This window comes from Ixodes scapularis, unplaced genomic scaffold (genome assembly GCF_016920785.2).
Source record: "Ixodes scapularis isolate PalLabHiFi unplaced genomic scaffold, ASM1692078v2 PGA_scaffold6__148_contigs__length_123643588, whole genome shotgun sequence".
Lineage (NCBI taxonomy): Eukaryota > Metazoa > Arthropoda > Arachnida > Ixodida > Ixodidae > Ixodes > Ixodes scapularis.
Genome location: NW_024609881.1, coordinates 66,168,319 through 66,194,263, shown reverse-complemented (window position 1 = coordinate 66,194,263; position 25,945 = coordinate 66,168,319). Strand labels below are relative to the sequence as shown.

The 25,945-nt window shown below is 47.1% G+C and overlaps 1 protein-coding gene across 1 annotated transcript in view; it reads right to left on the bottom strand.

Moving 5' to 3' along the window:
- The window catches only part of LOC121838508 (hydroxyacid oxidase 1-like), a 75,068-nt gene that overhangs the window by 25,672 nt on the left and 23,451 nt on the right, over positions 1-25,945 (bottom strand). Inside the window, exons 3-6 of the mRNA XM_042294795.1 lie at positions 21,979-22,234; positions 18,643-18,803; positions 15,992-16,083; positions 3,011-3,169 (exon numbers count right to left, since the gene is read on the bottom strand). Coding sequence (XP_042150729.1) covers positions 3,011-3,169; positions 15,992-16,083; positions 18,643-18,803; positions 21,979-22,234 — 668 coding nt within the window. The remainder of the gene's footprint in view (positions 1-3,010; positions 3,170-15,991; positions 16,084-18,642; positions 18,804-21,978; positions 22,235-25,945) is intronic.

Genomic DNA, 25,945 nt, shown 5'->3' with positions numbered 1-25,945 from the left:
AAACAAAAAAACGAACGAAGTGAACCCGAAGTCTTTTCTTGAAATACCTCAGCTGCTTTTGCACGGGTTGTGGTGACATCAGAACGACAAGCTCAAATTGCCTGTGATGGAAGGAGAGTGGTTAGATTTCAAAGCAAGCTCCCTTGTATTTTAACCAATATCCTTCACATCAAGCGTGATCGGCGTTCTGACTTTACCGCAACCCCTGCAAAGGTAGCAGACGGAATTGCGCTCTTCATAATCACAAAAGTGTGTTAAACTATTCATGGAGAAGGTCTAAAGAAGCGAGATAGTAAAAAAAAAACTGATGAAGCAAATTATTTGCGAAAATCTTAATTTATAAAAACAATTTTTATGGGATAGTTGTGTATATAGGCCAGGTAACGCCAACTACCGCCCGATACAGAGGTTGATGCATGGCATATCCAGTACCAGAAGGTCGAACCGGATTCGGAACCGAACCAAACCTAACCGGAAACCGGAACAGAACCGCTATTTTAGCCGAACCGGAACTTAACCAAACCGAAAACTTTGCCGCCATTTTTGAACTGAATCGGAACTCAACCGGAAAAAAAATATAACGGCAACATGTCCAAAGTGGACATGTTGCCGTGGTGTATTCGGTGTATTGGCATACACCAAAGTGCACTGCACTTCGGTGTATGCCAATTTGATCACTACATAAAAATACAGCTGACAATTTTTATTTCACAAACATTCATTTTGTTACAAAAGAAATACCATGCGCCGCTTCGAACATCTTTCCGTTGTATTTTTTTCCGGTTGAGTAAGAGTAAGATAAGAGCAAGATATGAGGAATTATGGGTTTTCCTGGCGCTTTTTTAGTGGCACTGTGATTCATCGTGTGGTCCCGTGACGCAGTCAAGTGACTCAAAGTCGACTTACATTGAGAGTGTCACTAGGTGTATTAGTGCCATTCTTGACGCCGTGACGTCAAATGGCATCATGACTTACCACGAGTCACATGACACTGTGAAGTACTCGATTGCCATCAGCAGTGCTCATGTTCATCACAAACAGGATCGCGAAACATTCGAATAATAGCTCGAGTACAATCCAAAATGAGGATAGCCGAACTCTAGCAATGTCTAAAGCTCAACCCATGCTTGCTCCTTTTCCAACCTCATCGAATCACTATGATATACGTATAATATGCGTATATGACACGCATAAATCAGAAATATTATCTGCTGCATTGCGTAATAATAATTAGAAAAAGTCATCACTTCTGGACAAACGATTAAACACAGGTGCAAGAAAACAAGATTATATTTTTCTGCTAATTCACATGTACGGAGAATATAGTGGGGAAAATCCTAAACACGGCAGTCTCACTCGCTTTTTTCATTAACCAAGATATCAGGCGTTAATATCCTTTTGCACTCATAACACTGACTCTGCACACTTGGGACTATGGTTCTGAACTGCCTCGCTGCACTCCCTGTCGGAGCCTCGTTGCGCTGATCTCCAGTAAACTTAGTTCATTCGATTTTTTTAATTATTAATTTCGCTTCGGCTCTCCCTCCCCGCCCCCTTGGTGGCTCCGAGTGCGAGTGTCGGACGGATCCCGAGTTGGCGGGTCCAAACCTCGGCCAAGATGCCCGTATTGTGGCGTGAAGCCCATTTCGGAGAAGACATGGTGTAACCGAGATTTTGACTGCATTACCGTCTAGAGGTTCGAAATTCATCCTCAGTTTTCCACTCGTGCGTGCCTTTCCCTCCCTTCCATCTTCATTTTATATGACTCCATCTCCCGTTTCTTCTCGCCCCCTTCGCCTGTTGAACGGACACAGCCGCCACATTCGTTTGTTATTTGAGCACCTCGTCCTTTTGCTTACCTTATAGAAACACGCACGTGCTTTTGTTTCATCCCAACCTCTACCAATGACGGCCAGCGCTTGCCAGTCTCGATTTTGCATATTTTTAAACATACATTACGTTGTCATTTGATTGGCGTTCCCCTACTGGCCTTCTAACGCGGACAGGGACGCGTTTCGGAACACTTTCTCTCAGTATACTCACAGGAGTGTACGAAAACCAAGGAAGGGCCGATTATGCTCGCTGTTCTGTCCTTCTGATCCCTTCGTCGCTGTTCTTATCGGATTGTTCCGCAATGCACTCTGCTGCGGAGAGCTAATAAGATGCTCGGAACACAATCGCGCCCTCCGCTTTTTGAGCTGTCGGTGGGCATATACGAGAAAAAAAACGGCGAAATCGGGACGCGTTCGCCGTGACCGCGCCGGGACTTCAAAGCAGTCCCCTAGCGACCCTTGCAAACACCATCTAGATAGCAGGGCCGTAGTGATAATTTTGTTTACGTTACGCAGAAAGACGAGCGCGGGGGGCTATATCGGAGACGGTATTGCGTCAGCGTCCATCCGGAAGTCGTGCGATTTTATGAGGCAACACTGGTAACAACAGAACGATGGACACAGCACGTGTGGGTCCATGCCCTATAGCCTCTTGTAGGTTACCTGACCATAGACCCTTTTTAAGAAGTCCTCACCATCACCTGTCCGTCTATGCTTGAGCACATACTCTGAGCATGTGTTGGACACGAGTGTTGTCTCATTCCCAAGCAATGGCGATCACCAACGCTGCTATGTGCACTTTCGAAGGGGGTTTGTTCTAGCACCGCCTTGTGAGCAGGAGGCGTTCTCATTGGTATGCAACAAGCAGTCGGTGTGATTGCTATGCGACAGATCCCTGAATAGTGGCAGACTTCAATAGTATCATAGTGACCTCGGGGACCTCTGGTCTTGCATCAACAAACAAAAAGGTTTTCTGTCCAATGGCGACATACCGAATACGTCCTGGCAAATCTCAGCTAGGACTTCGTCAATAGACTGGGAAGTTGGTTCAGCCTATATGCTTGAACTCCGTTTCTTATTCCGATCACTTTTTATTTTATTTATCGCTCTTTGATCATGTGGCTTCTATGGGGTCTTTTTCTGATAAGGTTGCTGAATTGATATCGTGGATGTCTTACGTTGTACGCCAACCCCCAGATGGTAGGACGTCCAACGAACGCAGCCTTGGCTCCGAGTGCCAACGCCTTGATCACATCCGTGCCATGACGGACGCCGCCGTCTAAATAAACTTCGACGCGTCCGCGGACTGCACTCACGACCTCTGGGAGGACCTCGATCTGCAGAAAGGTCGAAACATTAAATTTCTCTGGATACTTTGCTGATCTTTAATATGAATTTCAAGGTAGAACTGAAAGCTGAAATTAATTGAAGTTTGTCTTATTTGCTATAGACGCGTTCAGGCGGCTGTGCATGGGCGCCGCGATGACCGACCTTTCAGGGTTTTTTTTCTTTCCTCTTATTCCCTTAGCAGGCGCCATTTCTAGGTTACCAACTTCTCCATAGCACTTACCTATTTTCTTCTTCTTCCGTTCGCTTAACTTCATCATTGCCGCAGCAAAAAAGGTTATTGCCACTTTAAATGCTACTTAGTCCTTCTTTCCAGCATAGGCTTTCCTGGAGGCTCGTCAAAAACCGCTTCAGCTGCTCAACATCTGGTAAGAAGATATGGTCGGCAATGGCAGCTCAATCTGGCGCGTGCATATAGCGTCTATATGGAAATGTTAGAACTTCTTTCGAAATATTTAGTTTTAAAAATTGGCGAAAGGAACACTAATGATGTTTGCGTAGGTAAGCTCTACGGCAAGGGAGCATGATATAGGTGGTTAATCCTCAAGATACGTCAGTTAATTACCTAAGACTTTATAGGTCACTTTTCACTCTGTGAGATTACCCATATGGCTCTAATTAAAAACTTGCTACGCGTCATTGAAAACACCTAAATTAGTAAATTTGAGAAGGTTTTGATGGACGTGGGAAGCGAGGGGTGCACCAAAATTCTCACTTGTGCCTTGAGCAACAAGCACAAGGCTAGTGGTGTGGAAACGGACAGATTTCTACTATACGGGGTTGGATAGTGCTTAGATATGCTACATGCCGGGCACGAGTGAACCCATTGAGAAGTTCAGTGCTTACCCCGGAAGTCCAGTGTTTGCGGGGATTTATTTCATAGAGCATTTAATCAATGATTTGGGTCACAGTTTCCTGCATTTTTTACGTAGGCTTTAGTAATACATTTCAGCTTTTAATCTAGAGGCTTTTGAATGGGGACATCCACACTTGATCAACTGGAATCTCCAAGCTTCCGCAGATCACTTAGCTTTCCAGTGGACTTCTCGAGCCCGCATGAGCGGTTCTTGCGCAACAAGTGCACTCTCCTGAGATGACGCAAGCAAACCCACCGCCTTGAACTGTGTTTGAGCAAACGCTCTAAAGAGTTGGAAAGACTGTCAAGCGCTCATTTCCTGGACAAGACGCTTACATCTAGTGGCTTCATACCTGTTTACTCAATGCGCCATCCAGCACCCTAGTGATGATTAGTGCGAAGACGCGGATAAAAAAATGCATAGTGTCCGCGTATATGCACCGATAGCCTTGCGCCTGTTGCGGGAGTGGTAGGAAGTTGGCACAGCCCCTAGCTTCCCACGTCCGTAAAAAATTGAGAAAATTGGCTGATGCGAGCGTGTTCGATGACGCTCAGAAAGCGTCTAATTGGAACCATATGTATATTTTTAATAATTATAGAAGCGAAGGAACCGCAATAGTGCACCAATCACTTAGGTTTTAAAACAATAACTAGACGAATTAAAAACCAAACACCCTTTATTTAAAGCCTGGGTCATGTAAAACGATGACGTTGAGCGGCACTGTGAGATCTCGTGACCTCGAGAGTCATGTGAAACAGTGAAATCACTTGACTTTATGATGGAACGTTGCACCGTGCCATCAAACGAAACCATAAAGAACGCCACTAGATTAACTCAGTTACGAAACTGCTCATAGACGCCCCTTGCACGAGCAGTACACCCCTCTTCCCCAACGGCTCGCCGTTCAGCGCGCCACTGTTTTGGGGAGAGGGCTGCTATGGTACCAGTGTGTTCTATGGAATACGTATGTTTCGAAGCACATTGTCTAGATATTTCACCGTCTTCTATGCAACACACAGTTTTAACACAAAAATCTAGATGGCACCTCAAACGATGGGAGAAGGGGGGAGCGGAAAGAGAGAAGGTATCCTTTCCTTTTCACAATTGAAGATATCTAGTGACGTTTACCATGGCATCACATGACGCCGGTATATCACGTGTTACCGTGACGTCATGTGCCTCATCATTTTACCCTCAAAAGGAGACATACGAGGAGGATCAATAAATGCTTTGCCTACAGACCGCCTTTCTAAAATGCAACAGCGACAACTTTTTTCTATTTATTACTGCGTTTTTGGAAAGGCGTAGGATGGGGGCGTGCAGACCTTGAAGGTTAACGCAGGAAAGCAATGTTGTCATCCCTTGCTGCCACAACCGGTTATTTGTTTTGCAGTGATGAGTATGGCTAGGTTCTTGTAAAACAGCACCACTGCGTTGGTATCTAAATAATGCTGTGTTGGAACAAAAGCAGTGTAACTTGTCGCAAAACAATTCAAACGCTAAGAGCAACGATTAAGGCTGCCAGTCCTTACAATATCATTATTTTTTATTTCAGTTTTCTTTTATTTTCAGTCACTGCTGAGCTTATGCAAGCAAGAGTTGCCGCGGAGCAGGAACGCGTATTACAACGCGATTTCGAAGCAAACAAAGGCGTGTTCTGTTAGCGATGTAACGAACGTAAAGCTTGTAAGCTTTAGGAAGAACTTTCAACCCACAATAATTGCTTCAAATATTCCTTCTTCCCCGCGCTATCAACGAATAGGATCACTTGCCGCGAAACATTGTACATTCCACTAGTGTAGAGCAGTTTCTTAGTAACTTAGAAGCGCACCTGTCGACATAGGCTTGCATACCATTATCTTCAAATGTGTATTAAAAAAATATATGTTTTGTATGATGTACCACCCTACAACAATCCAGAATGGGATTAGAAGTATTTTAAATAATAAATAAATGAACGTAAACAAACGTGTGCTGGCGCGTATCAGCAATAATGGAGGTAAATTGTTTCGTTTCCTGTATAAATACATGGTGTGTAATAATGTGTACGTTATTCGGCTAGTTGATACAGTCGCGGAATATAATAAAATTCCAGCCGAGCGCGTGTCATAGAAGGCCTGCAGCGCAATTGATTATCAGAATGAAACTCGACCATTATTGAGGCTTTAGCGGCGGCTCAAATTTGCTTTGACTCTCCGCTTGACCGGCTGTCACTGAGTTAACGTTGATTTCAATTACAATTGGAGAAGCGTTCCGCAACAAACAGTAAAATCAAGCACAGTTGAAACCACGCGGTCGGAAAGTTGAGAAATTAGCTTCTGGGACCTTTTTTAATAAGTTCGCGGGATAAAAGATGATAAGCGATGATTCCACCTTATGAAATAAACTAAAAACCGCTTATGTTTTTTCACCCCACGTCTTTATCACACAACACATTCAATCTACACTCTAAACTCTATACTTGCCCTGGTCTTTTGTTTTAGAACGCGTAAGCTTGATCCAGAAACAGCGCCAAAGTTGGTGTCGAGTCAGCAATCGCTTGCAGATCAAGTGGAGAGAAAAAAAATTCCTAAGCCACGCTCTCAACTGCGTTGTTTTATGTCACACGCGTCTGCACCTTAATTGCGTAAATAGGACAAGGGCAGACAAGAAAGGGCAGGAAACTTTCGGCTATACTCGTTTCATAGAGGGCAGGCATATAAGGGTGTTTTTTGCAGGAACACCGGACCTATAGTCAAGATTCAAACTGAGCCTTTTTGAAAGTCAAGTGCCGATTGTTAGGAGGTCCGAATCGCTGCACGATGGAGGACCAACCGAGATCGTGGAAAGCGCAAGCCATTTCAAGAAATATGGAGAGTTGGAGCACGACCAACGCTAGGTGCGAACGAGCCAATGAAACAGTCTCGAAACTGCAACGTCACTGCGCTCTTCACCTTTTACCTTGTATCTGTGTGTGGGCGTTTGTGTATGTGTGTGTGTTTGTGTTTATTTGTAAGTGCCTGCTTTCTAGTGCCACCTAACGCATAAAGTGTGCCGTGCAGTTGCGAGTTTAGTCGGCTATTGTGCAGACATTTCACAGCTGCCAACAGAGGGAAGCCCTTCAAAAAGGGGTATATTGGAAGCTTTTCTGTCAGGGTTTCCTCCGTACAAATATGTTAAAATAAAGTTAAAGTACAAGTTCAACTTTCAGTGAATATTTTAGACAAAATTTATTTCAATAGGGTGGTTGAAAGTGAGAAAAAAAAAATTAACGTTTCTTGGCAACACGGAAAAATTAGCTAAATACTTAACTAATATTTACTCATTTACTTTTTAGTTAGCAAAAGTAAATATATGGTCTCAATATAAAAAAAAAAAATTCAGAGCGTCAGCCCCAAACCCTGAATCGATCAATTTTAGCAAGACTTTATGCAGGTGTGAAGTGCGGAAGTCTACGCTGAAGTCTCCACTCGTGTTGCAGGCACAATGATGCCGATTCGAAAACGCGTACGATATTCCTATCATACCCCGTTGTTTAGTCGTTCTACGATTGCCAATATAAGGGTGTGCACTCATCTCATCACGGTGTGCACTCATCTCGCGATTCTTGCGTGACTGCACAATTTACGGGGGCCGATAAAAAGTAATGATATATCGGCGTCGGTGTCGCAGTTGCCGTAACCGTTATATGCGAGAACTTGCACCTAAGTGACCCATTATGCAACGCTGCGCGCGTTGCACTATGGGACGTCACGGGACACTGCTTCACTAAATGCGCCTTGACGCCTCTCGCTGCCACCGAACAGCGCACTCACCGTACCCCCTTCTCCTCCTTTCTCACCTGCACTCAATTAAAAACAACGAATCAATATATATATGTATATATATATATATATATATATATATATATATATGATGGGAATGAGTGAAGATTGACAAGTGCAGCCGTAGTAATATTGTGAACGAATAGAGGAGAAGGTGATTATCGGAAGTTATTGCATTAAAGTTAGGGAAAGAGAAAGGGAAAGAGAGCTGGCAAAGAATTGGGCCAGGAGCGGAGATTGAACCCGCAACCTTCGCCTGTCCTGGGCGACGCCTTAACCGATTACACCATCCCGGCCACTGGTTTCGGCGGACTCAATTTCTGACCAGCTCTCTGTGTACTGTTTAGTTTCGAATTCGCTTAACTCGGTAGACGACAACCGTTGCTAATTTAAGGCCCGCGCTCTTCGTTCACAATATTACTACGGCTGCACTTGTCAATCTTCACTCATTCCCATTATCTATACGGTGCAGCCTGTCCCTATGGGGAGGAGTGGTTCCCTAGATATCTTGAAAGACGGGCCCATTCCGACATTTGCAAGCTGAGATGACGTGCCACGCCACTGCCGCATGTCGGAAATAGCGTGGGCCTTAAATCAGACCTTAGACATTTTTGTTGACACTGTAATGTGATGTTCTGGTGAATTCGAGAACCGTCTTGCTGGTTCGAGGTTAGAATGTTCTACGCGCCGAACCTTCTACGCCGAACGATCCAGAAATCCACGAGGTTACATAAGTTATTCCGCAAGGCGAGCGGAGTCAGTTTTCGCCCCAGCGTTCGACTCTGCTGCAACGTCGACTTCGACGCCCGCGACGCTCTGTTATTACCTTTTGTACCCTTTTATTTTTGGCACAAGCTCGCCATATTAAACGTTTATTTCTTCCTCTTTATTTGTTTTTTGGTCACCACCCGTGACATTTTTGGTGGAGGTGCTGGGTAGACCATTCTATGCCCGTTAATCGTGCCCCTTCAAGGACATCCAGGCCAAGCGACGTGCTCGGCCCCTGAAGGCTACCCTTCGCCGAAGACGCCGAAGTCCGAAGAAGCCGTCGTATCAGAGGTCAGTCCCCTAAAGTGGGTCTGCTGCCGGACAAGCCGAGGCCCACAAAGGCGACGATGGCCAACCAGTCTCAGACACCGGCCGCTCCTGCCGTCATCTACCTGCCCGTCACACCCCGGACTCGTACGCCTTTCGACGGGAACGCCCACGAGGACATCGAGGACTGGCTGCAACACTATGAACGTGTGGCCCGTCATAACGGGTTGACACCTGAACAGTGCTTGCAGAAGATTTACTTCTCGCTTAAAGGTACTGCAAGGTACTGGCTGGAGAACCACGAGGCTTCTTTAACTTCGTGGCAGGTGTGCAAGCAAGAGCTAATGAAGACGTTTACCAGCCAACACCGACGCGAGAGGGCCGAAGACATCCTTCGAACAAGGACCCAAGGTCCGAATGAAAGCATCACCAGCTTCGTCGAGAATGTTCTTCGCCTCAGCGCCCGCACCAATCCTCAGGCTACAGAGGAGAAGAAGCTGCGACACCTGATGAGGGGTGTGAAAAGCGAGATATTCGGAGGTCCCATTCGCAATCCTCCGACAACTGTCGACGGGTTCGTCACGGAGGCGACGAATATGCAGTGTTCCCTACTAGCACGCGCCAGACACTACGAGCGACACCCTGGCGTGGCATCCGGATACGACCTTGGTACCGACCTCCCAGGCATCCGTCATCCGTGAAGTCGTCCGGGAAGAAATCCGCAAGATGCTCCCCGCTATGGATCGCCCGTCCTCCCTGTCGCTCGCCGACGTCGAGCGAGAGGAAGTTCACCTGGCCTTCCAACCTGAGGTTCCGATCAACACGGCGACGCCGGAGGAGCCGACTTTGAGCTACGCCGCCATGGCCCGACTACCGCCGCAAGCTAACCGCCAGGCCACGGCGCCACCCCGACAAGACCCTCCGATGCCACAGTATCCTCGACGCCAGGAAGGACAAGTCCAGGACGTCCGCCCGGTGCGACCCGGAGCAGGAAGACCGACGCGTGGCGAACGGCCGACCGACGCCCGCTCTGCTACCACTGCGGAAGTCGACCATATGTACCGCCGATGCCCATACCGACGACTCTTGCTGCGCGGATTCCACTCGAATGACCCGCGCCTTCGGTATGGTGAACGCCCTCGGGAGATCGACGAGTACCTGCGACGACCCCAGTCCCCCGAGCCTGCGTCCCGCCGCGAGTTCCTGTCGCCGTCGCCACGACGACCAGCTTCGCCGATGCACCGACCCCGACGTGAAAGCCTGTCACCCCTCTCTCCTCGCCGGGGAAACTAGGCGCGGCAGCCCCTGGAGGTGGAGCTGCCGAAGACGACCGACGTAAAGAGCCTCCAAGAACGACGGAGCGCTCCCACCCTCCCGACGCCACGCATCATAACGACGCTCCTCCATCGGTGTCCAACAACCTGAACGTTGTGATCGACGGCCTCGACGCATCGGCACTCGTGGACACCGGAGCAGACTACTCAGTCTTGAGTGGGAGGCTCTCCCGCCGCCTTCGAAAAGTCATGACGCCGTGGGATGAACCACAAATAAGAACTGCCGGAGGACACCTCATTACACCAGTCGGGAGATGCACTGCTCGCGTCGAGATCCATGGTGAGTCGTGCCCTGTGAAGTTTGTCGTTCTGGAAGACTGTTCGAGGGACGTTATCCTCGGAATGGACTTTCTCTGCGAGTATAGCGCCGTCATCGACCTCGCGGCAGACCAGTTGACGCTGCGAAAGCCTGTCCTGCCGCCGGTGGAGACCAACACGACGTCGACCGCTATTCGAGTTATCGCCGACCACGTGAACCTAGTACCGCGGTTGAGTGTTTTCGTCACCGTTATAACCAACGCAGCCATGCACGGTGAAGCTCTTCTGGAAGGCAGCATCCAACTGCTCCTCGAAAAAGGAATTGGTGTCGCAAGAGGCGTAACGGATATCCAAGAAGGACGTACAACTGTTCTTCTGACCAACTTTCGAGACGAGCCGCAGCACCTAACGAAGGGTACCACCGTCGGTCACGTCGAGGAGCCTCAGGCGCCAGCCGTGGTCACCGCAATCTCCAAGGAAACCTCGTCGCCACAGCAGAAGAGCACGACGCCGCCGCCGCTCGACATCGACCCCGAGCTCCCAGCTCCGAAGCGCCGGCAACTAGTTGATCTCCTCGCCGAATACAGTGACGGTTTTGCCACGACATCGAAAGTTCGCCAAACACCAATGGCGAAACATCGCATTATTACTGACGACGACGCACTCCCTTTCCATCAGTTGCCGTATCGAGTCCCCTTAAAGGAAAGGAAAGTGATTCAATATCAAGTCCAGGAGATGCTCCACGACGACATCATTCAACCCTCAAGAAGTCCATGGGCGTCCCCAGTCGTCCTTGTAAAAAGAAGGACGGAACCCTGCGGTTCTGCGTGGACTAACGTTGACTGAACGCTGTGACAAAGAAGGACGTCTATCCGCTCCCCTGCATCGGCGATACGTTAGACCGACTGCGCCACTCCCGATATTTTTCGTCGATGAACCTGAAAAGTGGTTACTGGCAGATTGAAGTCGACGAACATGACCGGGAGAAAACTGCCTTCGTCACTCCCGACGGACTGTACGAATTCAAAGTGATGCCGTTCGGACTTTGTACAGTACGAGCCACCTTCCAGTGCGTCATGGACACCGTGCTGGCAGGTCTGAAATGGCACAGCTGCCTCGTCTACCTGGACGCTGTCATCGTATTCTCACAAGATTTCGACGAACACCTCAGACGACTTCGAGCCGTTCTTCAAGCCATCAAGACCGCCGGCCTGTATCCCAAGCCAACAAAGTGTCGGTTCGCCTATGGGGGACTAAAGTTCCTCGGCCACGTCGTGAACAGCAAAGGTGTTCTACCTGACCCCGAGAAGACCCGCGCCGTAGCTGCATTTGCGCCACCGTCTGACAAGAAGGCAGTGAGAAGATTTCTCGGACTCTGTGCCTACTACAGGCGCTCTGTTCGAAACTTCGCCAAACTATCCGCACCGCTGACACACCTCACGAAGGACGCCATAAAGTTCAAATGGACAGAAGAGCACTAGAGGTCATTCGACAAGCTCAAACGAAGACTCCATACGCCCCCGATTCTTGGCCATTTCGACCAGTTTGCTGAAACCGAGATCCACACCGACGCCAGTAACACCGGACTGGGTGCGGTACTCGTCCAAGTGCAGGACGGAGCAGAGCGAGTTATCGCATACGCAAGTCGGTCGCTGCCTAACGCGGAGAGGAACTATTCAACGACTGAAAAGGAGTGCCTCGCTGTCGTCTGGGCAATAACGAAGTTTCGTCCATATTTGTTTCGTCACAGACCACCACTCGCTCTGCTGGCTAGCGAATCTGAAGGACCCCTCCGGACGCCTCGCCCGCTGGAGCCTACGACTGCAGGAGTTCGACATGACCGTAGTGTACAAGTCCGGCAGTAAGCACAATGACGCCGACTGCCTGTCGAGGGCCCCAGTCGAGGCCGGTCCTTCCTGCACCAAAGACGACGACGATGAGTGTTTCCTCGGCGCTCTGGATGTCAGCGGCATGGCAGCACTCCAACGAGACGACCCTGAGCTGTAAGCACTCATCGAGCACACGGAGCGTCAAGGAAGCGCCGTTGCCCGCGGTTTTGTACGAACACTGCCAACCTTCTCCATCCGACAAGGTGTGCTCTACAAGGAGAACCTCAGCGACAACAGCACGGCGCGGCTGTTGGTGGTCCCTTCCAGTCTTCAAGAAGAAATTTTTCAAGCGTGCCACGAAGACCCGACGGCGGGACACCTTGGTTACAGCAGGACTCTCGCCAGGATAAGCGAAAAGTACTACTGGCCCGAGCTTGCGAAGACAGTGCACAACTACACCCGATCTTGCCACGAGTGTCAACGACAGAAGACGCCACCGACGAGACCGGCAGGACTTCTTCAGCCTATTCTGCCGCCATCTGCCCCGTTTCAGCAAATCGGTATGGATTTAATCGGACCTTTCCCACCGTCGACGCAAGGAAACCGATGGATCATCGTCGCAACCTATTATCTCTCGTGGTACGACGAGACAAAAGCCTTTCCATCAGGAACGGCTGTTGAAGTCGCGAAGTTTTTCATCGAGTCCATCGTCCTCCGGCACGGCGCTCCCGAAGTTCTGACCTCAGACCGTGGATCATCATTCATGGCCCAGCTGACGCAAGAAGTCCTTCGTCTCAGCCACACCAGCCATCGTCGCACCACGGCGTACCACCCGCAGACCAACGGGCTAACGGAGAGACTCAACTAGACCATAGCCGACATGATCTCCATGTACGTCGACGTGGAGCACAAGACATGGGACGAGGTATTGCCGTACGTCACATTTGCCTACAACACGGCCGTGCAAGAGACCACCGGTGTGACACCCTTTCAACTGGTGCATTGGCGCAAGGTAACGACAATGCTGGACGCTATGTTACCCCACGAACCGGCTGTCGACGCAAGCGACGACGCCCAGGTGGTTGCCCAAAGGGCACAAGAAGTCCGTCAGCTCGCCAGACTCCAGATTAAGGCTCAACAACGTGTCGACACTGGCCGCTGCAACCTTCGTCGTCTGGACGTCCCCTTCCAGCCCGGAGACAGGGTGTGGGTGTGGACACCGATTCGCCACCGCAGTCTCAGCGAGAACCTCCTGAAACGTTACTTTAGACCCTACAAAGTGCTTCGTCGAGTCGGGGATCTGAGCTACGAGGTGATGCCCGACGAAACACGGACTTCGTCACGCCGCCCTCCACCGACCGGAAGTCGTCCACGTCGTGCGACTGAAGCTGTACTACGCTCGATAGGACTGTGGACCTTATGTGTTCCGAATGACTCTTTAGTTTACTGTTCTTTTTATTTGCTTTGTTTTGTTTTTGGGTTTTATCGGGACGATGCACTTTTTAAGGGGGGGACTAATGCCGAGCACGCAGCTCGCCAAGTAGTAGATAGCGCGCGCGTGGCCTAACGGTTATCGCGCTTGCCTTCCACGCAGAAGGCCGGGGTTCGATTCCTGGACGCGGCTACACATTTTTTTTTGACACTGTAATGTGATGTTCTGGTGAATTCGAGAACGGCCTTGCTGGTTCGAGGTTAGAATGTTCTACGCGCCAAATCTTCTACGCCGAACGATCCAGAAAGCCACGAGGGTACATAAGGGATTCCGCAAGGCGAGCGGAGTCAGTTTTCACCCCAGCGTTCGACTCTGCTGCAACGCCGACTGCGACTCCCGCGACGGTCTGTTATTATCTTTTGTACCCTTTTATTTTTGGCACAAGTTCGCCATATTAAACGTTTTGTTCTTCCTGTTTATTTCTTGTTTTTTTTTTTTTTTGGTCACCACCCGTGACAATATTTGCCTTCCTCGGAACCTATTCACCGGGCCCAGTCTGATGTTTCGATTGACTTTTTTTTTTATTTCTTTCGTATAATGGTGGACACAGGCCTCGTCCCTAGTTACAAATCGACTCAAATTTCTGACGTTCAACTCGAATGCGTCTTTGCTCCGTACTGATTAAGTACGGCACCGATCTTGCAGAAAGACTTTAATGCGAAAGCATTTACGGTTTCATGGCGAGAGCCAACGTCATCAGCTTTCAAACCACGCCAAAAGGCTCTTAAATCATTCTTGAGGTCAAGCCAGCTCCCATTTGCCGGTTCGCCATGCACCTGTTACACCGCTTCTATACCATTGGCTGGCTCGCGTCGACCAGGCTCTCAATCGCCGGACACGCAGCGCCATGGGGTGACCGATCGTTGAAACTGACGTTGCGCGTCAGTTTCAACGACCGGCCGCCTCATAGCGCTGCGTATCCGTCAGTGCCAGGTCAGCGCCAGTAAGCGCGCCAACCCGCGTAGAGTAAGAATGATATACATGCTTTCGCATTCACAACTCATAAGAAGTTTTAGGTGTACCTCGATCCTTTTTAATCATAATTGATTTCGTAAAATATGAACAACTCGTTCAGAAGTGATGCCCACTGCTTCCTCAGTTTCGCTCACTTTTATGCGGCGGTCTTCGAAAATCAAGTCATGATTTTATCCTGAAGTTATGGTGTGGTAGCCGTTTTTGGAAGTCCTGATCGTGGTTCATCAACTGTGTCCGTACGACCACGCTTGATTTCGGAAACGCAAAACCTCGCAGTGGAAAACGAGGGCGGTGACTTCCCAAAAACAAAATTCAAACATGGCATGATTTAATTTCCGTCACAATTTTTCTCTCCAAATAAAAAAAAATAACGACCGCTCGAGTTGTGGTTTCATTCATCGTTGAAAATGTTCATGGATGCTTGGCTAGAATGGTTGTTAAAGCCAGACTTTTTCAGATATAAAACTGACATTTGTGGTCACTTTATACGAAGTGGTGCCCAACACAGCGCCACAAAAATATTTTGGTAAAAAAAACATTTCTAACGCTGATTCCGGAAACTTTTCAATCTAACCTCGTATTTATAAAGCAAAAAAAAAAAACAAGAAAACATTTTTTATATCTCTCTCCTGCTCTTTACCGTGGCATGTCCGAAAAAAAAACAACAACAACAAGAACATTACGAGCTGCGCTCTAATTTCGCATTACACAAAAGAGTAAACTTTCTTTCCATTATAGTCTAAACTAGCAATTTTATTTTCACCTTGTAAAAAAATTAGTTCCTGTAGATATTTGTAAATTACGAACACACAAAATACCACGGCGATTACTCCGAACTATATTAAAAGGGCTACGCTGCAATCCATACTCCTTAGAGGTCAACGTAAAGTTCAATCACGAAATGCCTTCCGTTCTCTCACAATCACGACTTTGACATTCGCCATCTGCCAACACATCTCAAGCGCAATTACTCACTGCGACAAAACGATAAATAATATGATCTTCGAACTCCAGGCTCAAGCTAGCGGATCTATATACCCTTACAGATATGAGCACAATACTGCGCGTCTAGCCCCTTACAATAAAAGGCAAAAGAAGCCTTATTACTTCTCAAACAGCCCTCGTACATAGAAGACACGAACTATCTCCATGCCAATCATCGACGTTCATCAACAAAATTTAAAGCATAGCAGTATTTTTAAAGTAAGAGTTTGCCAAATGGAGCGTACGGTCGCTGGGAGCCCGTCCAGCTGGCGACCACCGTGGTTTGACACGAAGATCGCTGAAGCGCCGCGACTGATGGCTTCCTCCGCGTCTTCAGCTGTCAAAGTTAAGAAAGCTAGGTCGGTACACTCACATTTGCGAATACAATCGATGCATATAAATGTAGACGAAAGCTAGAACAGCAGCAGAAGCTTCACTAGACAAGTGACTTGGTAAGACTTCCCGAAACGTTTGTTCGGTAAAGCTTCTCCTTGTAACGTTAAAAAAGATCTATATATTTATAGTTATATTTACGAACACATTGCTGGATTTCATTACTGAAGTACCACAGTTTTTTTATTCCAAAATTTGGTGTTTGCGTGTCAATTTTTAGAGCCCTCTACGCCCAGAGAAAATTAACGTAAAACCTTGGATTTTCTTTTGGCCAGAGCCCGGCATGCTTTTCGCTGAGTGGGCAAACAAGTGCCAGGCTTCATTCCGGGTTGCTGGGAAGGTAATGGACCTTTTTACCGCTTGTTCGGTACTTTTAACATTATGCGGTGTACAGGACAACAATCACATAAAAGCGGAATAAATGTCCTTCCGCACATACTGAAGCTTCGGAGATGAACCCTATTAGGCCCAAGCAGCGATGGGCAGTATTTAAATACAAGCATTTGAAATACATATTTCAAATACTTTGTGTATTTTGCATTTGTATTTTATTACGAATTGGGTCATGCATTTGACGTGTGTATTTAAATACTAAAATGTGGGTATTTCAAATACAATTGTAATGAAATACATTTTTGTGGGGGAAAATATTTCCCTCAAATTTATTGTCACGACTTATTTTGCTCATCCTAAGGCGTGTTCAAAGCTGCTCTTTCTTCATCTCAATGCCAACGGCAACAACAAACCAAGAAACTCTTCATCTCTTCATACAACAGTCCTGCGGCAGTTTGCGTAGAGCGGCTATTTTCCCTTGACAGCCTTATTCTGTGCCGCAACGCGCGTCGTTCTAGCGACACGTTGTTCGAAAAGCTTCTGCTGCTGAAGTCGTACTAGTCGAAACTTCACAGATTAGCACGCACCAAAATTACACTGTACTGAGAAAGTATCTTCTTTAATGTTGCACTTGCCTCTATTACGTTAAATAAATGTTATTACCAAAGTTACAATTCTTGTTTTTATGCATGTGGTTGTAGGATATAGTCTCCATCCTTTATTCGGCCATGGTTGTTTTTTCTTTTTCTCCTCCGGCTTTAATTTAAAGGCAATGTCCAGAGCAGGAAGAAAACTACGTTCTGCACCGAATGCAGTGTCCCTCAATCAAGCACAAGCGTTTAGTGACTTTGTGATTACGGTGCTAGTCCAGGGTAAGAATAGTGACGAAATCGACGTTCACACGCAGACTGGCTAAATAAGTGCCTGTGACAACTTATGATGCTTTCCAGCCCGATTTCCATCCTTATTTTTGCCTGGAACATTCTAAATGCGCGGGTCGTCCAGATTTTCGTAATTCGTACTAGTTGAAACAATAAAATATTCTCTAGCTAGGGCTGTGCGTCTTGGTCGTCTCGGATCTTTGTTGGTCTATACCAAAATGTGATCGACAAAAAAAGCTACTTGAAGCTCTGTATTTTTTTCATCTATTACGTCCAAGCTGATTACAGTTTTTTGTGATTATATTTTTATTACGTTACTAGAGCCTCGCACACTAACTCCCGTGTGAGATGCAAAATTAAAATGAGATACATAGAAACCCGTTGCAGGTGCCCTCAAGTTGCTGACGCAGATTTTGAGGAATGTATTTCCAAAAGTATTTTGAGGAAACCAAATAGATTTGGTTGTATTTGTATCTTGTACTTAAATGCTTTTTTGGAAATGTAATTAAATTTGTAATTAAATACATTTTTGACGAAGTATTTTGTATTTGTATTTCGATACATATTTGCATGTATTTTGCCCATCCCTGGGCCCAAGCTTTTGCGTCTAGTCATGCTCGGCGTTTTTCTGGCGGGCAGCCTGTGTAGCCATATTTGTATTCAGAGAGCCAATGGGTACACAATGTGCATTTCCTGTCGTCTGGCGATTCTAGCTTGCGTCGTACTTAAGTGGGAAAATGCCCTCACTCCTAAATGGTGTTTTCTTCGTTTAGTGTCCAAGAGGTGCACCTACATCGAGTTAACCACAACGGTGAAATATCCATTAAAATACCATCTCTTTTAAAAATACGGAGTGAGTCTCGTGTTGCTTTTTTGCTTCTGGCATCAAAATATTAATAATAGCAATTCTCAGCTTTAATGTTTTCTCGCGATGTGACAAACGTCTTAGCTCGGTACGTTTAACCCAGGCGTGCATTACATCAAGTTATCCAGTAATGGAATTCATGCGAATACCGGTTAGTCCGTAACCTGCTTTAGAATATCTCCGCAGATCGAGCAGATCTCCATTCGCTATTTAATGCCTCCAAACCTTATAATCAGGATTAATAAAAAAATGTGAATATAGAAGATTGTATAGATTCTAGAGAATTAATTATTTCGAGCGCTCGAATAATTACGTAATTTAAATATTGAGAAGGCACGAATTTTCCTGCCTACAACACAACCGAAGAATGCAACCGCGTTTCAAATTAACTCGAGGTGTGTAAGGATACTATGCAAGTTCGCACTATTAGTGATTCCTTCGAGCACCAAAGGTAGACTGGTGATACTCTTTAACCAGGTGATGTCATCCCAAGACTGCGAGGGGTCGACGTGGGCGTCTCTCACGGACACCATCGCTTTCGCGTTGGCAGATTTGTTTTCCGGGCTTGCTTCGAGGTTCCCGAATCTGAGTTGAAAACGCGCTGTAGAAACTTTCCGCGTTTGTCGACGGCGTTTTCATTACGAGATCCAGAGTAACCGCTCATGCACACTGGAAGCGGATCCGCGTTCGCAAAGTTGCGGACGCCGGTTGTATAAAGGTTCAGTACAATATCACGCGCACTTCATGTGGGCGTGCAATTGTACTGGATCCTTATACAACCGCGTTCGCGACCGCTTTGCGAGCGCGGATCCCCTTCCAGTGTGCATGAGCGGTAAGAGCTGACTTTTCAAACGACGAACGGTCTTCAGGCCGAATTCGTCAACATCAATACTAGAAAAAAATAAGATAACAGCCATTGTCATTTTGTTTTGTCTCGTGCTCCAGAACAAGCACTCAAATAACGCATCGAAATTAAACTCAATGACTAAAGTTGAAACAAATGCAATATGCTTCTCTTTTTTAAATAATACTTTAAAATGCATCAACACGACTCATCCGGTTATTTGAGCAAACCTGCCTTCTTACCGGTGGTGATAGTTTAGACTGAGTAGAAGGGTAAAATATGCATGAGTCTCTGAACAAACGAACAGGGCCATGAAACTGCAATGATGATACCAAATCGCAATTCAAGTAGCCACGAACTATTAGAAAACAAAAACGACATGAACAGTCTGTTTTTTTTTTACAAGTTTAGTAATGAGGGTCAATACAGTATGTATTCAGGGTCCTTTTGTACATAACTGTGTGAAAGGTCGAGCTATAGACAAGTCGACTTAACGCCAAACATTTAACACACGTCCACTGATCAAAATACAAAAAAAAACATCATTATCATAGACAATCGTGGCCGACTGCAGCTCCTTGTTGTTTTTTTGTTTTCTTTTTTAATTACTTTGACAACACCGTAATATTACGGCTGCCACGAAATCCTCGTTCCATACAGACAAGATTATGATCTTGAGTATCAGCCGTTGCAACCTCCGCCTCTGTGGACCATGCCCGAAGTCAGCTCACTCAGACACATCAGCAAGGGGAGGGCAGGGGGGGGGGGGGGGTGGCGACCTCTTACGCAGAAGCTCATCACCTACATAAGAAAACCACATCGTGATTCAGCGAATAACAAGTCTTCGGGACGACGGAAGTCATCACCAGAGCAAGCTCATGGGACGGCAATGTACAATATAATTTTTCTAGCACGTAAAACCGACAAAACTGTTCACAAACAAGCAGCACGTGTCTGAGAACTGGGCACAATCCCTGACTGGCTTTTGGAGCGATGAAGGTGCTGTCATTATTTCGTAAACAGTATGCTAGCATATACGGTCCAGCACTCTGTTTCTAAACCCGCACATATTGACCTCACACCGACCTCATGTCGTCTGTGTCCTAGTCTTGTTCCTGGAAGGCGTCCCTGATAGGTGTGTTTACCGAGTCCAAAAACGCGGTCCCTCGATTTCCGGCTGATGACGTCGCAGAACTGTCATGCTTTCACCGGCCGCGATCCTGGCGGTGTCAGAGCGGCGGTGGTATACGTGGCCCACACCTGTTCTGCTGCGGGCTGATCTCCAGCTTGACAGTCCACGGAAGGTTATTAAGCCTGGGTTTGGGACACCACGACGACAGCGACACTCTCGTTTGCTAGTGATTTTTTGCCAGGACATCTACGCCGAGCAGCCAGGACCGCGACATCCGATCCGACAGCGTGACACTCCGGCGTCAGTGACGCCATGTTTTGCCACTTTACGACCACTTTCGGTTCATGGGCGGAATAGGACTCTGAACACAACAGCCGGCAACGCGTTCCAGATACTATGTATTTGTAGTTGTAGCGCACCGCAGCTCGGTACACCTGGACCAGGAGCTCGCGCTTCAGAAACCAGTGACCTCGGTCTCAATGGAGACTTTTAGAATAGTCCTCACGGTTCTTGGTCCTCTTAGAATCTTATGGTATCGCACTGGTTGTGCGCGGACGTTTTAAGTATCCAGAGTGCAGCACCTCAAGCTGGTTGCGGGACCGCTGGGGCGTCCTATTCTAACACTCCCTCATTTTTAACCTGGCCAAATTGCGTGAGGGAGGACATATAGCCACCAGATACGGTGCTTTTCCGAGCCAAACGTTAGCCGACTTGGTGCTTGTTACCAGTTTTCTGAAGTTTTATCTAACATCGCACAAAGTTAAGTTCCTTCCTCCGAAAATATTAAGGCAGTTTGTGACAGAGCTTTCTAATACTCTATCTAAAATTAAGAAAGTTGCATTTTTGAACTGTTATTATAACCGAATGCGCTTGCCCTGTACTACGCACCAAACTGGCGGCGCCCAAAAGAAGATTGGGGAATCGAAGCCGATATGTTAAGCACAGTTTATTGACTAGCTGGAGGTGGGCATTGTATACTGCCATGTAACCACCTCTGCATGATGCATGTTAAAGATTGCAGTTTATTTCAAGATACGGGCCCGCCTTCATCACGACATCCTACATTGTAGCGCCAAGTATAACCTATGCTAAGATAAGAGATTAGAGTCGCTCAGTTCCCTCCAACTTGGGTAGCGTATATACACCTAATGCCCCCTTTATGACTCCCTTGTAAAGGAATATTCCTTACGCCCTGACAGTAAAGCTCTTTTTAATTCCTAGGATTTTCCAATTGGCTGGAAGTGACTTTAAACCCATTAATAACTTTAAGCTCCCCTTGGATGCATTCTGTGAAATGTGTCCAACTTGTTTCAGTCTCCAGCGTTAACTATTGCCGATGAACATGGCCTTGCCTTCTTTCCTAATTTTCAGGACTCTACCGCGAATATTCAAATCGTCTTGCTGTTTTCGCGTCACATTATTTATTTATTATTCAATAGAACTTAGTGATTGTTCAAGGAATAGAGAAGTATGTGATTCTACGCGACTCATTATTTACATGATAATGAATGATACCAATGAGTAACAGTGTAAATGTGTACTGTGTGTACTTTAGAGAGTGGGAAGTCAATCAGCCGCAATAGGCGCCTGGTTTCTTCGCTGGAGGTGAGAAATTTGCCCACTGCAGCACAAGTGATACCCTGGTACGAGAATCATTCATATTGAAGAAGGCAGAGGCACGGATATATCCCAGAATCCTTGGGTTCCGCAGCGCGAGCCTTCGCTCTACCGATGAGTAACAAATTGACACAAATAATTAATAAAGTTCCCCAGGTTCGACGCACCTGATTCCGTCATGCATATAGAAACGCCGCATTACTGCGTCGATTTTCTTTCCAAGCACGGGAGAATCCACGGTGACCACGAGTGCCCGGTAGCCAGATCGTTCGGCGCGTCTCACCAGGCTCCTCGTGAGGTCTCGGTCAACGGCGAACTGTACTTGGAACCAGAAGAGGCCGTCTGGCACTTCCCTCTTCACAACCTCCATAGAAGTGCTGCTGTAGGTGCTCAGTACCATTAGAGCCTGCTCTGCCTGCGCCGCTGTAATGTCAGAAAATATGGACGTTCCTTCTACTCGGGTTCACTTTAAAAAAAACATAAAGTGAAAAAAAGATTTTTTTGTTTTATTTATATTTTTTTTTGTACATTTCTCTACTACAAATTTTTTTGCAATATTTACATTGTTAGGCGTAATTCAGTAGTGGTAGCCCTAGTCTATCTCACCCCCACCCCCCTCTGTCTCCCGGTGCTCACAAAACTAAGCACCGTTTCTCAGATCTCTTTGGATCGAGAGGTGATTGACGTGCGAAATGTTGGTTGTAAAATTGTCTCTCTGGGCCGTAATAGCATTGTGATCTACAATGTTTTTATGTTTGAGAAACAAGCAATCTAGACTAAGTCATTATTGTTTTCAAAAAATTATCCCAAGATTCCCGTTCCCCTTCACTTTGAAATGATAACGAACAGGGCTGCCGGCGTCCTGCGAAGTGATCAACTCTGCTAAAACACTCCGTTGGGTAACTCACCCTTGAAACCGGGACCGCTCACCTCCACCGAGGCCAAACCAAATACGATAACAGCGCCGCCCTTTAGCAACTGGTCACAGTATGAAAGTTCATTTATATTGCTACTGCGAAATGGCTCTGCGAGATGGCGCAACCGGCCCTTGCCTCGTTGTACCAGAACTGTTGCGTGCAGACGTGGACTTCCCGGAGTGGCCGCTGCAAGAGAAATGGCGTCGTTGCGATCGCCAATTGTTTGGTTATGGAGTACGTATCGAAGTTCGTGATAAAATGTAAAGCGCGCAAGAAACAAGGACGAAAAAGAGTCGGAGTCGTGTACTGCATTCCGCTGTCTTGTGGTAACGCCTATGTGGGCCAGACTGGACGTTGTATTAATGATGGACTGAGGGAGAACTGCAACTCTCTCCGTAACACTCCCTCTGGCCTTTTAGCAGTCCACCGCAGATGGTGTGAATGTGCTGCTGTTTTTAAAAACAGTAATATTTTAGGACGATTTAAGGAGCAGAAAGAAAGGAAGGTTTTATAGGCTTTTATTATCAAACCTTTGGTGATGGCTGCATATGTCACCCGTCACTTGCTTTGACAGATTAAGAGGAAGCACTCTTATCCGCGACAGTACCATGCGCACGTTAAAGAGGGGGAGGGTAGCAAAAGGGGTTCCTTCGTTTTGTAGATTAGAACCGGTAAAAGGGGCGGTAGAGGGGGGAGGATTGAATGACGCATGTGCTGTCGGCGAAAAGGAACTATCTTCGTGTTTTCCCAAATATAATTAAAAGTTCAGTTGCGAGTAAGCGCTTGTCTGTCTTACGTGTCCTCTCTTTTTCGTCATTGTTTATTGCGCGCTTTATATTTTCTCATGAACCATGCTACCAACTAGCCCAACTTTCAACCCTACTGCGGATCGAAGATACTGTTTTCAACCAGGCTTTATGGCAGTTTCCCAACTGAGTTGTACTAGAAACGACGGGAGTGAGCAACGAGAGCAGCTCGTCCAGCTCATTTGTGTTAATGTGCGCCAGTCATTCTGAGTTCACCGCGGTGTTTAGACGAAGATCTCGTCAACCGATGTAGTCTGCAGCAAGCGATCGTTATAAGTACATGCCTACGGAAGCGCTGTTGGCACTGTGCAAGTGCTTGGGTTCGTAGCGTGGGTACTGGGACAAACCTAAGCCTAGCGTCCCACTTTCCCCGAAAAGCAGCCACCCAAGCAGCACCAGAAAGTGAATTTCGATCGGCCGACGGTTGGCCAGTGTCTGGACAGCTTGGCCACTTTAAGTGCTTGGCCACTGGAGACATAAACAAGGCCGGCAAGAGTCCGGCCACAAGCTAGCTGTTTTTAGCTTGTCCACCGGAGACATAAACACTGCCGGCAAGCGCCTGGCCAGCAGTGTTGATTTTCAGCTTGGCCACCGGGGACATAAACACGGCCGGCAAGTGTTTGGCCAGAAGTGCTGATTTTTAGCTTGGCCGCCGGAGACATAAACACGGCCGGCAAGTGTTTGGCCAGTAGTGCTGATTTTCAGCTCTGCCGCCAGAAACAAACACGGCCGGCGAGTGTTTGGCCAGCAGTGCTGATTTTCAGCTTGGCCGCCAGAGACATAAACACGGCCGGCAAGTGTTCGGCCAGCAGTGCTGATTTTCAACTTGGCCGCCGGAAACGTAAACACGGCCGGCGAGTGTTTGGCCAGAAGTGCTGATTTTCAGCTTGGCCGCCGTGGACATAAACATGGCCGGCAAGTGTTCGGCCAGAAGTGCTGGTTTTCAACTTGGCCGCCGGGGACATAAACATGGCCAGCAAGTGTTCGGCCAAAAGTGCTGATTTTCAGTTTCGCCGCAGGGACACCCATAATATAAACTTTCATCGCGTTGACAAAACTTTGGCATAACGAAGGGCAGCGAGAAAAGCATCATGAGTGAGTGGTTGGCAGGATATTAGTGCGCGTGCATCGCGCGAACACTGTTAGCGCAAGCAAACGATCACCGTTTTATTCAGTTTTTTTTTCGTTAGTCTTGAAAGGCTATTGTCTTAACTAGCACTGTCGTGTGATATGTTCATTTAGAACATTACCAGAAGTGGGAAAATATTGTGCCCGTCGTTGTTCTATGAACATGAAATACGAAAACAGCGCCCACGTCATGTTCGCGCTAACAATACCGCTCTGTCGCTGCGCGGCCCCCTGTCGCTGCGCGGCCCTCTTAGCGCGAATACCATATCCGCGATTTTTCGGTTGATGCTCCACATATTTACTTCCCAACTGCACTCGGAGAAAAAAAAAGTTGTAGTCGGGTGCATCGGGCGCACGTGCTCCCCTTTCCTGGAAGACGCACCCTCCGTTACCCAGCCAGTGTACTTGTACACCGACCATACGCCCCCTTCTCTACCTTAAAAACCTATAGGTGTATCAATGCACTCAGCCTAGTAAACCGCCACGCTAGCCACGCACCCCGATCAGCTTGTGCTTGAATCGGATAAGATTGGATATTTCAGGCTTTGTGTTTTGGAAGAGCCTAAACAACACGTCTCTTATATATTGATTAAACTTAAGCTAGTCTCAGTAATGTTTTATATAGGTGCTAGGATACTGATTTCCTGAGCCAACGAAAGCTAACAGCTTCGGTTAAAACCGCAACGGAAACGTTCAAAGTCGAACCACATGTAAAAGAAAAAGACAATAAACATCTCGACCTAGATGTGCAGAACGCTGGTTTTGTTGTTAACGACGTGGTAGTTGGCGGGTGGTGGGCAACGCCCTAATGCTATTGACGCTATCGTGGTGATCGGCGCCAGTGATGCTCGGCCGTACTACACAGTAAAAGTGTTTACACCTTGAAGGGTGTACAAGGGGTGTTGTAGCAACTTACACCCTCGGCTACACCCTTTTAACACCCTAAAAACTAGGAATACAATCTCATAATTTTACCGAAAAGGGTGCTGTTTCGTGTTACACCCTACATTTAGTGAAGAATGTGAGAAGGGTGTAGAAGAGGGTGCTAAATAAATAATGTGAAATGGTTTTGGAAAGCTTATATATGGCTCTGTCCATAATGTACAGGTGAGATTTCTGCTTGAAAAGCAACAGTTGTTAGCAGTCTAGTTTTTTATAATGTCAGTTGTAATTCATGCAAATAGCTGATAATAAAGTGCCTCTTTTGCATACAATTTTTATGCTAGCAAACAAAATTTTATATATGAGTTCATATTTCATTTTCTTACAAGTCACTCCATGCT